Raw genomic sequence first — 12640 nt, 5'->3', positions numbered from 1 at the left:
AAAGAAATAAAGAAAAGCAAAATTACGCCTACATAGTTTATCTAGCAATAAACTTAACAATAAAAACAGCTTGGCTTCATCGTTTAAGTGTAAAATTATCCGGAAATGTATGGATAAAAGGTTATGAGTTCTTACCTGTCGTTCATTCTTTTCGATGTGACACGGCTCATTTTCATAGCATTTACTTCCTCGATGAAGGTTTGGTTTTTATTGGGAAACCTTTTATAAAATACAGAACAAAGTCCGTTGAAATTTAACGTAAAAATTTTTAAAATCTTTATCCTTTCCTTTTGTAAATCATCTTGTTAATTTTCCAGTAGGTTCGACTTTAAACACAGAAACAAGGAAAAACACATAATACTCAAACAAAACAACTGTACATTCGTGTTCGACTTTACATTTGTAATCTTGCTTTTATTCTTATTCTGCCTACTTCTTTTTTCTTTCTTATTATTGTAACTATATGTTACTTTTATTATTGTTTTCATATTCGTCTTTATTACATTTCACTTTGAACTTTTATCATTCTTCATTTTGTCCTTACTTCTACACATGTTGCTTTATTCTTGAAAATTCATTCCGGTCCTTTCCTTTACATTGACACAGTTTTTTAAACAATTTTTTATGATTATCTCTATTACAATTGTAAATTCAATCACGCAAACAATGAAGCATATTCAGTGAAGAGGAATACAAGTAGTCAAAATTTACTGCAGCATTATAACGCTAGGTGGAAGGGTGTTCGCTACGAGTGTTGGTAAAATTAGGTAAGCAAACCCGGGCCGGGATTTTTTCAATTTTCTGCCTTTTACTTTATCTTGATCGAACCCAAATTTTTATATGAAAACCACCCTATCTCTTCTCTATCAAAATTTATTTAGAAAAATAATATTTTGAAAAGTTGGTCAAGGTCACGGGGTAAAAAATCATGAGTATTTAGAAAGGTTTTATCACAAGTGATACATATGTGAAGTATGAAACCCCTACCTTTTCTCTTTGAAAAGTAATTGCCAATTAAAAGTAATGTTTATTAGTAGATCAAACTTCAAAGTAAAGGCCACAGGGTAAAAAATATAACATACCGGTATTTAGATTTAGGTCTTGTCACAGGCAATACACATGTAAAATATGAAAGTCCTATCTCTTCTCAATCAAAAGTTATGGCCAATATTAAAGTTTTTGGGACAGACGGACAGCTGCTGACGACAGACGGACAGACAAATGAGATTTAATATCCTCAAGCTTTCGTGAAAGCGGGGAACAATCATTATTTTTATTTTATTTCAAGGGAAGGCGGGTTACTGTAAATCACTTTTTATTCGCGTGAACTTTATTTACGCGTAATTACGCGAGACAGTGTGCTCGCGAAAATTTAATTCTCGCTTATAATAGTATTCCTTAGGATTATATAGAGGAATAACCACAATTCGTGAAAATTTTGTCTCGTTTATTAAGAATCAATGCCTATCTCGCGAAAATAAGGTGTCGCAAAAATTTAGTGATCTACAGTATCTACCTGGATCCCAACAAAATGTTCCACCTCTCGATGAGGGACCTCCCCCGGGGTTCACTCCCTATCAGTACTCAGGCCAACCTGGACTGGTAACAGTTCAACCGCGGGTAGGGCAGCCATTTGGATATGTGAGTTATTTGTCATTTAAACAAGATTTACATGTATATACAGAAAATACGGTTTGTTCCGCATAAATACCATCTAAAAAGTTTACTTCATCTTGCAAATTATCTACTATCAAAAGAAAATAAAGAGCGCTGGCTATGCAACTTGTTAAGAAGAAGGGAATTTAACATTAAAAGAAAGATTTCTTGCTTAGCATTCTAGCAACACCACTGTGGTTGTTCAGCAACAACAGGTCCTAACTCGACCTCAGATGAGGGACTGGAACTCGGGTCTCTGTGGCTGTTTCGAGGATATGACATCATGTAAGTATGTACTGCACTGCATTGCCGAATCGGCAATATTTCAGCCATATTTCGGCGGATCTACAAAAGGGTATACAGGCTCTTCGGAAGTACCTGTAATTTTAGTTGGGGAAGGGGGGGGGTGTGGTTACAGCCCTAAATTTCTCAGGTTGGGTTACCATCAGCTACGAAAAATACCTTGACAAGCGAAAAAAAAGGTCATCAGACGTTTTTATTGAGTGGAAACAAGCATATACTAAGTAGTAGCTTTTTTTGAAAGTATTCTATATATCAGCAAAATTATTGACATGTCCCCCTCCCCCCTTCCTACGGCCATGGCATATAGATTGAAACGTAGAACTTTTTTTCAAAGAGAAGCAGACAGCAGTATAATTATTTATAGAAGAGAATAGTAAGAAAGAATGTGAACAAAATAACAGAGTAATCACAAAAAATACCATAAAAGCATTTTTTAAAATCAATCTTATGAAGAATATTTTGAAAGCAAGTGGTTGTGTTTTAATTGATTTTCCAGTTTGAGATAAGATTTTGTATGGAAACATATCACCACAAAAATCTACACAAATGACATCTAGGAGGGGGAAAAGGCCATTCGATGCCCGAGCTACTGTACAAGTAACAGACTGCTTAATATATATACCTTTTACCTTCGCAGGTTGTGCTGTGTTTTGGTGTATGCCTTGCTATACCTGTTACCTTGCAAATAAGCTTGGAGAGTCCTGTTGCCTGCCGTTAGCCATTGGATCCCACTCTCTGATTCCCCTCCGAACAAAAGTCCGTGTTGAGAACAACATTATCGTAAGCTTGAATAAATTATATATAAATTCTCTGGATGTTTCATTTTTATGCTATCTTTCATCAGAGTTTTAAGCTTTCAATGGATGTTCTATTTTTTATGTTTTCTTTGTTTCAGAGTTTGATTTTTTTTTTTAAAATTAAACCACTGATCAATAAACAATTTTCGAATATATTTTATGTTGTTTGATTTAATATCAGGAATAATGGAAGCGTAAATTATTTCATCTTTTATATCACTCCGCATTATATAAATATGGCATGTAGTTGAGTGCAACATTGAAAATTTTCACCCCAAGAAAACCATTGTCAACCGAGGCGCAGCCGAAGTTGACAATACTTTTCGAGGGGTGAAAATTTCAATGTTACACTCAACTACATGCAATATTTTTTATATTATACTGAATGTTTTATACAAATACATATAACAGTGAACCGTGCGCGCATAAATTCTGCGCAGTCGCTATTTTTTGGAATATCACCCGTCGTCAAGCACTGTTGACTGTTGCTACGCTGGAGGGCGTGGCTTCATTATTCAGCGGGTAATAGTGTTTTTTAACAAATGTTTCTCGACCAATCAGATTCAACTAATTTACATGAAAGTATAAAATATTATTTTGTCTCATGACAAAACTATTCGTACTTTCTTGAACTTATTTACGATTTCAATTACCAAGTACTAGTACATAATTTTTCATGTACTCATTGCCAAATGAAAAATGTCAATTTAATATGAAAGACAGAACTGATGAGCCACGGCAAGTCAAATAGAGTATGCATAATTATATGTTTAATGTTTGTATTACAGGGCAGTATTTGTGAGGACTGTTGCATGGTCTACTGGTGTCCCGCATGCGTCATGTGCCAACTGTCACGTGAACACGATTACATCCGGTTGAAGCAGCAGAGAAGCCTTTAAATAGCATTCTTGAATTTGATTAATGTGTTTCATTTATCAAAACCATATGGTATATGTTTATCAATTTATCATGTATTTTATGTATCTTAGACATGTTTTCTTTTTTACTTATGAGCCAAGGACTTGGTCGATTGATCGATTGACAAACTAAATTTGCAACAAAACTGAGATTGCTTGCATGTTTTAATTTTTGTTCTTCGAACATTAAGGCTACTGAAGAATACAAGTTTTCATTTGATTGTGACAAAACTTCTATGACTTTTAAGATATCCCAAGATAGTCTCAGATAAAGTATTGCGTTTCAGCTGTTCCTCTTTGTTGCTCGTTGCTCACTATGTCTAACCATCCTGTAAACTTATGCCCATACAGCAGTCCATCTCCTGGCCTGAAGCAAAACTTCTCTATCTCTCTCTCTAGGGCACAATTTTCTGATTTTCACACAAATTTCTATTCAATTATTTTTCTAATCCGGAAAGTTGGAGGAGGGGGCTCCGCGGAGGGGCAGTTGTAGGGATGGTGTCCGATGAAGGTTTCCCTGAAATGTGGGTCATATTCACGAGTAAAGGGGTGATACTGGCGAGTTAGAATCGTATTGACGATTTTCTGGATGATGTTGTCTGAGGCGTCCCGCCCCATGTAGTCCATCTGGTAATGGTTCCAGGCCTCTCGCCTTCTGTGGTCATCTTCAGTACAGCAGCACTGAACGTTATGCACTGTGGGTGTCTCTCTGTCTCTATTGGAATAAAGCGAGTACTCACGTGCCCGTCTTGACTCGGTGTTCTATCAATATAAAATTACATGTACTACATGTAGTATGTCTATTAGCTAACTTAATATTGAATTTCAGACAAGATTAAAGCTAATTCAATAATTTCTGAAGAGTATGGCCATTTTTTCTACATCTACAGTAAAATTGGGTCTTTAATGCAAATAATTTCAAGTAAATACTTGCATAAGATTTTTGGGGTATAAGTTTATCCTGAGGTCATATACTTACGTAACCGTAGTATTCTTCCAGGGTTCTAGGACACTTTGCCCGTCTCTCCATTTCATAGGTGGGGTCATTATCCTTCTTAGTTTTAACCTGCTGTATAAACATTATAAAATTTACACATGCAAGTTCGACTTATGGCAAATAAATATATATTTTTAAGATTTGCTTCTTCCGTCTCTTACTGTAAAAAATACGTCTTTGGGGAAAGCAGCCCTCTCCTCGGAACAATGGACTCTCTTTACATTCATAGAAGAGGGGCATACGTCCTCTTTAGACAGACGGTATCCAAGGCCTAAAGCTCGGTCCTTAAATTTTGATAAAAATGTATATACACATTTTAGTAAATATTTTAAAAATATATTTTACTTTCAGTATTGCTAAATAATACATAATCACAGGCATCTCACGCTACTTATTTTTCTTTTAATAAAAAATATACCTCATACTGAGTACCTAATAATAATATTATTACATGTAGGTAGGTGATATATTTTTTTTATGAAAAGAAAAATAAATAGCGTCAGGTGTCTGTGATAATAATGCAATTGTTTCACATCTACTACATATAAAACTTTAAAGGAAGCCAGAGAGTCAAGTTAAATCACATAATGTATCACACGGAATTTTTATATAATAATACATCTTACATTTCTGTAGGCGTCTTTGGTGTATGGTTGTCCATCTTTCATTCCCACCACTACCACCACGTCATAAGAATCACGATCGTTTAGATCCACGCCTTTAGGAGTGGACTTTGTTTGACTCGTCTTACGTCCTAAGTGCCTTGGTTTTGGGATCTCCCCTGAAGATACAATTGAAAAATAAGAAAAGAACAAAACATGCATTTGCAGCAATAAGAACAATAAAAAGTATTAATACCGGGGTATTAACAACAAAAATTATTTTAGGACATAATTAACATATAATTAATAGCTTTTATTTACTATAATATTTCCCATAGGAATTCATGTTTAACATTTGAACTTTGAAAAACATTGTATGCATTAAAATGTTTCTTTTTGTTCATTATTTCAAACAGATATAGACCAAATTTATTGACACCATTCAACACTCTTATTCTTAATTATAATAACTTTTTAGAAAGTTATTTACTTTTCTCAGTAAATTCGATATACAAAACTGAAGATGCGAAATTAAAATTTATAGGATTGCCATGTTGTAAAGTTTACCATGTGGCAATAAATGCAATTCATATGAAGAAAAAATATTAAATTAAGAATTTATTGCGGTTAAAAATGACGGAACCACAGAGTATCCTGTCAGATAACTCTGACAATCCTTTTATATTTATATAAATAGTTACTGCATGTATAGCTTTCTCTAGGAGATACTGACTTTTCCCTGTCCAGCGATTAATGTACTTCACGAAGATTGGAACTACGTATAAATCAATAACATCATCCATCTTTGTGCAAGACACTGAAGTCATCGGAGAAAAATCTGTTTAAAATAAATTGATAAAAATACGTCGATCAACTTTGTACATATTTAGTCAACGAGAGAAATGAGAAATAATTTGATTTCATTAAAAAAAATGCATACCTTTGTTGTTGACTACACGCTAAAATCAAGTATGATTGTGACGTCACCTTATTGTTTTGTAGCAAACTTCCGCCAGAGTTCGTTTGCGGAGACGCAGAGGACTATGGGTAGTATGGTTTTGTAGAAGTGATGACTGTGACGTCATAGCTTTTATCTCGTCACAGAGAAAGCGAAAGGGGGGGGGGGTGACATTTAATTTTAAGCTATAATAAATTTGGATTCCTACCCAATTTGACATCTATTATGTTGTTTTGTTTTGAATTCATATTTGAACTTATGTCACGCATAATTATTTTGCAAAAGGTATTTGTATATTTAATTTAATGTTGACATTTCTTATTTTCCAGAATAGAGCCCAGTAATTAACTCTGCTACAACAAAAGTTCAAGGCTTTGGCTCTTAGTTTTTTATTAAATATTTTCAAAGTAAAATATTTGAAAAAAAAATGCCCCCCCCCCCCTTCCTCGATATTATGTGCCTACAGAGAGAAAGAAATGAAATAAGCATCAGTCACTCACTGTCAGTTTATAATGTTTATAATGTTGCTGGTGTGCTAGGTTTTGTTTTATTTATTTCCTTTCTATAATCAGGAGGTGATTTGGTTATGTATTGGTTAAGAAATGCATTAATTTTTTTAATCAGCATCAATTACAAATTAACAATTAACAAGGTTTAAGATCAAGTAAACCTAAAAATAAAGTGCAAATCTCCCGCAATTGTTCAGCATAAGTTCTAATTGATATATTTTCTGGTCAAAACACAACGAATTTAACAAAGCTATAAATAACAAAGGGGGTGTTTTGAGTGAATTACAACTCAGTCTTTGGAATTGTTTGCCGTCTCGCTTGAGAGGTTTGTCCTTGACATTTTGACCACTATGTGGGGAGCTCGCCTGAAACGCGCGCCACATCACGTACAGCGTATGGCAACAAACCAAATCATGTCGGGTATGTTGGTCTTTATAATCTAAACTTGGCGATTGTTTTAAAAATAACAAACAAAAGACATTGATAAAAATATTTTTTCAAAACCATTGTTTATCATGCCTCACGGGTTATTCTCGTGAAAGTATAATTATTATATACATGTATACAGATTTGAATTTGCAGAATGAATCTTCTGATTTTCGTGGGCTCCTGGTGCCAGCAATGTTTTATAAATTGTCACAGACATATTTATAAAATATTTAAAAGAAATCAAAATCTTAAATATCATTAATTCAGATATGGATTTTCAGAATGACTCTTCTCATTTTCGTGGATTTCCGGTGCCAGCAATATTTTATAAATTCAGCTGCCAGCAATGTTTTATAAATTCAGTTGTCAAAGACATTTTTTATAAAATATTTAGAAGAAATCAATATTGTTAAATCTAATTAAAAAATAAAATTATTATTAATTTATCAAAAATATAATTTTTCAAGATTTGCTGCACCACATCTAAATTATAATTCTTACTTTCTGACAGACCTTACAAAACAGCAGGAGGCCAGTGCCCCACCGGCATATGAGGCCGCCCCCATTACAGTACAGCCAGGGCAACAGCCCGGATTTACTCAGGCGGCTCAACCAGGGGGGTATCCACCACCGGCCCAACCAGGGCCTTACCCCCATCATGCTCCACCACCATCGAATTTTGTAAGTCTTATATTTTATACTATGCACCCATCAATCTAAAAATGAGGAAAAAAAAGAAAAAAATCATCATGATGTATCCTTTTAAAGGATTTCCACCACGGATATGAGAGGGAGTAGGTGTTCTCTTTATTTGGTAGCAAATAAGGTGGTCATAATTGTACACATAACACTTTTAAGGACTTATGGCCCTCTGCTATGAATTTCACGAATTATTAAACTTCAGAACATTGGTTTTCATCAAGATCTACTTAGAATAATAATAGTTTGATTGAACAACTGAGCAATAAGCATATCTGGACCATTTATTAATCATCTTTTACATAAATCATTTTCTCTAAACACAGCATTCCTCCTCTTCAAACACCACCGTGGTACTCAATGCTCCACAGCCAGTTGCCCAGCCTGTCAACAAAAAACGAACCTGGACCACGGATATTTTCGGATGTTTCTCCGACATGACGAATTGTAAGTGCATTTATCTCCCAAATCATGCATATATTACATGTGTATATGTAGTTCGTGTTTGACATTTATGTTTTTAAGAGTGGACAAGGGAGGGTCTTTGAGGCAAATAAAATAAAACGTTGCAAATAAGTTTTTTTGGACATAATTATTTTGTAGGCGCTGCTGTGACGCTGTGTCCCAATCTTTACCTGTACTACCTGTCAATGAAGCTGGGGGAGAACCTCCTCCTGCCCTGTGCCTTTGGTTGCAGCTATCAGGTTCTGGTGCCTCTTAGAGTCAAAGTCCGAGCAGAAAACAACATAATGGTAGGTACATTACTGCAACATTATACCTTTATTGACTGTGTTCGAGGGCAACATGTGTTTTGTCAGACCCAAGAACCAAACGAGACCGAAGGTAAACAATTAGGTTAGAGGGTCGACAAAACGCATTTTGCCCAACACTATCAATAGTTTTGTTATACCTTGTACTTTTTATTTTGAGATATATCATAATGTAAATTTCGTTTACCCGCACTACAGTTCTGTCGAACTCCAATAAGGTATGGCTGACTCCGCCCACTCTGTGATGTAATCGGTCCAACATCTCATCGACAGGTCCAGCAGCTCACCTGCTGTCAAACATCGATTTTTTTTTTTTGCCCGCTCAGTAAAACATTGGAAATGTTAGACTTTTTTAAGTAAGAGTTATATAGGACACAACTTTTTTTATGGAATGTTTATTGTACTGCCAACAAACTGTAAAATATTAGGAGAAGGGCGTCATGAACAGCTACATTCAAAGCAAAGCAGTGGATTTTCACGATTGAAATATTATACATTTATCCACTGGCTGTGAATGGGATAGCTCTTTTATCAAACCCGCGACAGGAACTATTCCCCGAGGGCTAACCCGCGACAGGAACTATTCCCCGAGGGCTTGCACGAGGGGGAATAGTTCCTGTCAAGGGTTTGATAAAAGAGCTATCCCGCTCACTGCCAGTGAATAAACGTTTTATTATACTGATTTACTTTGTTTTGTACGGTTGGAACTCTTGAATGTTGGAGGTATCGCATACCAATCAAATGACAGGAAATGAAAATTTTCCGGGGGTGGATAGCAAAAACTATACCCTGGGGTATAGCTTTGGAAATTTTAGACTATAGAAAAATAGTTATTTTACCTTTACATAGGAAACATTTTAACAGAAGTATAATAATTTTTGTTACAGGGCAATATCTGTGAGGACTGCTGCATGGTGTGTTGGTGTCCCTGTTGTGTCATGTGTCAGTTACAGCGTGAGCACGAATTCCTCATGAAAAACAATAACAACAGAGTCATGTGACATGCATGAGTACCTGTTGACGTCGTAAAAGAACAGAAACTCTTTTTGTACAATATTTATATTATTTGATATTGGTGATACGGGTAAATATTTATGTTTGTGTGTATATTTATCCAAAGTATTCTTGGTTTTTCTTTATATTAATACAAATTAATATATTTGAAATAATAAATATTATAATATAATATGTTACGTATGTGTTGCAAATTTTTTACATAATATCAAGAATATGCAGTGAAGGGTATTTTTGGACGTTTTAACCAGTCAAAAACAACAAAAACAAAAAAAAAACAGCAGGTTGGTGTATGCACCTTCTCCATTTAGGAAGAACTTTTATTATTTTGTAAGAATTGTGGATAACAGATAAAAAATATTGGACGGTGTACAGACATCAGATGTCTGTACGGGCAATTTTCGATTGATAATTAAATATGACCACATACCTTCGTTATCCTTCAAAATACTTCATGCGACACTAAAATCTTTTCATCAGGTGTCTATGGCATACCATTAGATATTTAATGGCATTGGATTGGACTTAGTTATTTAGACAAATGTTTTGAAACCTCACAGGAAAATTAAGAACGTGATTGTAATTTGAACTTATCCCCTTTGGATATTTCCCCTCTTCCCTGTCAAAAATTAAGTTCCATCTTCGATTTGTTGAAAAAGGTTAATATAACGAACGGTAATCACATATTGTGATCAGGGAATAATTAAAACAGGACTTCAGAAAATTACAGAGTTTGGATCAGGTGCCTAGAATGAGTAATAGAAAGCATTCCTTGACGATCGGACACGCCCACCGTAAGCCTGTAGTAAATGCATAACGCATCGTTCAGGTAAAATTTTAAAAAATCGTTGATATATTAAAAATGTAAAGTTGAAGGTCACAGCAAGTACTTTAATCCTCTCATGTTGATTTTTTAAAATAATGTCTGCTTTATGCATAAAAAACAGGTCGGTTGGAAAAAGGAGCACACTTAATGACCATTGGGTTTCCAACAGTTTATTAGAAGATTTCTCCGAAGACTACAAAAATGTCATCAGTGAGAAATTCGTGAATTCTTTTAAAATTGATTTCTGAGTATTTGTGTATAGAATCAGAATGATTTTCAACGAAGTAATTTTTTTTAACTATTTGTATATAGTACCAAAAAGCATAGTTTTTAATTTTTCCATAATGAATGGTTGTATAAAGTGTAGAAAAGTCGAACGGTTATGTTATGGACTTTTGAAAAAAGAAGTGATTTAATTTTTTTTTTAAATTAAACCTTTGGATTTGATTGGAGTACACATCTGATTTACATCACGTCTTGTTGAGAACAATATGAATCTTATTTTTCCCTAGAGGTCCAAGGATTTTAGTACAGTAGTACTAACAGTCATTATTTTTAGCGTCCCCATCTTCACACCTACTAATGTTATTGTGATTTAAATTCAAGACACGTGGTTTAGGTTGATCTATTCAAAGGTTATAGGGTAGAACCGGTTTTATAAATAAAATCGGCAGTAAACATGATATTGCTATAGCCTGTTTCTTTTGAAAAGATGTCCTGTAATAAATTATTCCAGACCTTTCTGAAAGACTTTCATGATTTTCAACAGAAAAAGGGTGACTAAAGGAGGCCCGGGTGTTAAAATAACAATATATCTTATACTTTTCGGCGAAAATTAGAGCTCACTAGTGACCGATTCGCTGGTAAAAAAATGTGCAAATATCATCTACACTGACAAACCTTTGTTTGCCTTATATGGCTATTGTTATAAATTCGCACAGGGGATCTCACCACGAGCAACTGACCAATCGTTGAATGAATAGCAACGTTTACGCCAAATACATGTTTACATTTTACTTCGAACACGTAGTTCAGTTCAATCTATGATCATGTTAATGGGCTGCAATATAAAAGAAATGAACAAAATACAAAGATAAAAAACTATGAAAGATGTTACAGGCGTTTTTAATTTGTTGTTAAATGGAAAAAAAGTTTAATAAAATGTAGTTTGTGTCTAGTTCAGAACACAAGCGCTTCAAGGGTAAGGAAAACGAGAAGCATCTCTTATGCATTTAAATGGACAAAACTTTTTTACGTTCTTGATCACGTGTTCGGCCAGGGAATTCACCTGGCAATTGTATTCACCGAAAGTACAACGAAGGAATTAATACAGACGCAAATTACTTTTGCAGTATGACTTCAGAAACTTAACTTCCGACGTTTATTTAACAAATGAATTGTTTGTTATTATAAGCATGAAAATAATATTTTTAAAAATGCTTTTCATTTACCATAAGATTTTTCTTTTTCTCAAACGTAAAATTCCTGTAGTATTCGTAGTAACCCATAATGCAATACTAGTACTCATTCAGCTGATTGGTCAGTTAAAATCGTGCCGGTGCCTCATTTGCTAATCTGACGCCAAAAAAATATAGTCCGGGTTCCCATGAAAAAATATTCGTCCAAAAAGAAATTTGAATTCATGACTGCAGAAAATTGTAGTAAAGAGAATACTTATTCAAGTCTGAATGAATGTAAAAGAGATCGATTGACTGAAGTAAATTTCAACAGACATTATCAGCTGATTCTAGGGTGGTGAAAACTGAAACGCAACATAACTTTTCTGTTTACCATGCCTCCACGTGCTAGTCACTTCCTAGCTACATTTCCGTGAATAATTTACCCTATCTCTCTGAAGTCTCGCTAACTCTCGCCAGAGCCACTGCCAGAGCTACTCTGAACTCATCGGGTTTTATAATTTGCAGAATACCGAAACATAAAAGGTTCCGAACACATTAGTAGGGGTGATCTTAAGCTTGGCCATTTCCGGAGATCTTACAATATTTTAAGATCTGATACCTGACTTCAAAGGAAAACATCGTCAACTCCCATATCATGCATATAAAAAGAGTTGGCATTAATAAACCATTTGACACTAGTTAGTGGACCTTTCCTTGCATTCAACAAAGATTTTAATGGCCAAAATGCGTCAAATTTTGATTT

At 34.6% G+C, this 12640-nt stretch overlaps 3 protein-coding genes across 4 annotated transcripts; 2 read left to right on the top strand and 1 right to left on the bottom strand.

Annotated features, from left to right (window-relative positions):
- The first annotated feature begins 1517 nt into the window (after positions 1 to 1517).
- LOC134254507 (cornifelin homolog B-like) lies at positions 1518 to 3814 on the top strand. The gene is made up of 4 exons (XM_062737018.1): positions 1518 to 1641; positions 1833 to 1941; positions 2597 to 2739; positions 3545 to 3814. The coding sequence occupies exons 2-4, from the start codon at positions 1890 to 1892 to the stop codon at positions 3653 to 3655; spliced, it is 306 nt and encodes a 101-aa protein (XP_062593002.1). The 5' UTR covers positions 1518 to 1641; positions 1833 to 1889; the 3' UTR covers positions 3656 to 3814.
- A 6-nt stretch (positions 3815 to 3820) lies between these two features.
- Positions 3821 to 6090, bottom strand: LOC134254504 (uncharacterized). Of its 2 annotated transcripts, XM_062737014.1 has the most exons (5): positions 6006 to 6090; positions 5297 to 5451; positions 4832 to 4954; positions 4653 to 4742; positions 3821 to 4435 (listed from the first exon to the last, which is right to left on the bottom strand). In XM_062737014.1, exons 1-5 carry the CDS (start codon positions 6073 to 6075, stop codon positions 4103 to 4105), a joined length of 771 nt encoding a protein of 256 aa, XP_062592998.1. In that variant the 5' UTR covers positions 6076 to 6090; the 3' UTR covers positions 3821 to 4102. The 2 variants fall into 2 exon arrangements, with proteins under 2 accessions (XP_062592998.1, XP_062592999.1); XM_062737015.1 differs by lacking the exon at positions 4832 to 4954.
- Positions 6091 to 7055: 965 nt separating this feature from the next.
- LOC134254505 (placenta-specific gene 8 protein-like) lies at positions 7056 to 9784 on the top strand. The gene is made up of 5 exons (XM_062737016.1): positions 7056 to 7159; positions 7680 to 7849; positions 8194 to 8314; positions 8471 to 8619; positions 9525 to 9784. Exons 1-5 carry the CDS (start codon positions 7090 to 7092, stop codon positions 9636 to 9638), a joined length of 624 nt encoding a protein of 207 aa, XP_062593000.1. The 5' UTR covers positions 7056 to 7089; the 3' UTR covers positions 9639 to 9784.
- Positions 9785 to 12640: the final 2856 nt, after the last annotated feature.

This window comes from Saccostrea cucullata, unplaced genomic scaffold (genome assembly GCF_032062105.1).
Source record: "Saccostrea cucullata isolate Sc308-1 unplaced genomic scaffold, CSIRO_AGI_Scuc_v1 ctg19, whole genome shotgun sequence".
Taxonomy (NCBI): Eukaryota; Metazoa; Mollusca; class Bivalvia; order Ostreida; family Ostreidae; genus Saccostrea; species Saccostrea cuccullata.
Note: the sequence above shows the minus strand (reverse complement) of the source record. Positions and strands in the feature narration are given on the sequence as shown.

Coding starts and splice junctions, on each gene's coding strand:
- LOC134254507 (XM_062737018.1), top strand. CDS start 1,890: ATGAGGGACTGGAACTCGGGTCTCTGTGGCTGTTTCGAGGATATGACA. Junction 1,942..2,596: donor TTTCGAGGATATGACATCAT/GTAAGTATGTAC, acceptor TTACCTTCGCAG/GTTGTGCTGTGTTTTGGTGT. Junction 2,740..3,544: donor GTGTTGAGAACAACATTATC/GTAAGCTTGAAT, acceptor TTTGTATTACAG/GGCAGTATTTGTGAGGACTG.
- LOC134254504 (XM_062737014.1), bottom strand. CDS start 6,075: ATGGATGATGTTATTGATTTATACGTAGTTCCAATCTTCGTGAAGTAC. Junction 4,743..4,831: donor CCAAAGACGTATTTTTTACA/GTAAGAGACGGA, acceptor ATGTTTATACAG/CAGGTTAAAACTAAGAAGGA. Junction 4,436..4,652: donor TGGAAGAATACTACGGTTAC/GTAAGTATATGA, acceptor TTATATTGATAG/AACACCGAGTCAAGACGGGC.
- LOC134254505 (XM_062737016.1), top strand. CDS start 7,090: ATGTGGGGAGCTCGCCTGAAACGCGCGCCACATCACGTACAGCGTATG. Junction 7,160..7,679: donor AACAAACCAAATCATGTCGG/GTATGTTGGTCT, acceptor ACTTTCTGACAG/ACCTTACAAAACAGCAGGAG. Junction 8,620..9,524: donor GAGCAGAAAACAACATAATG/GTAGGTACATTA, acceptor TTTTTGTTACAG/GGCAATATCTGTGAGGACTG.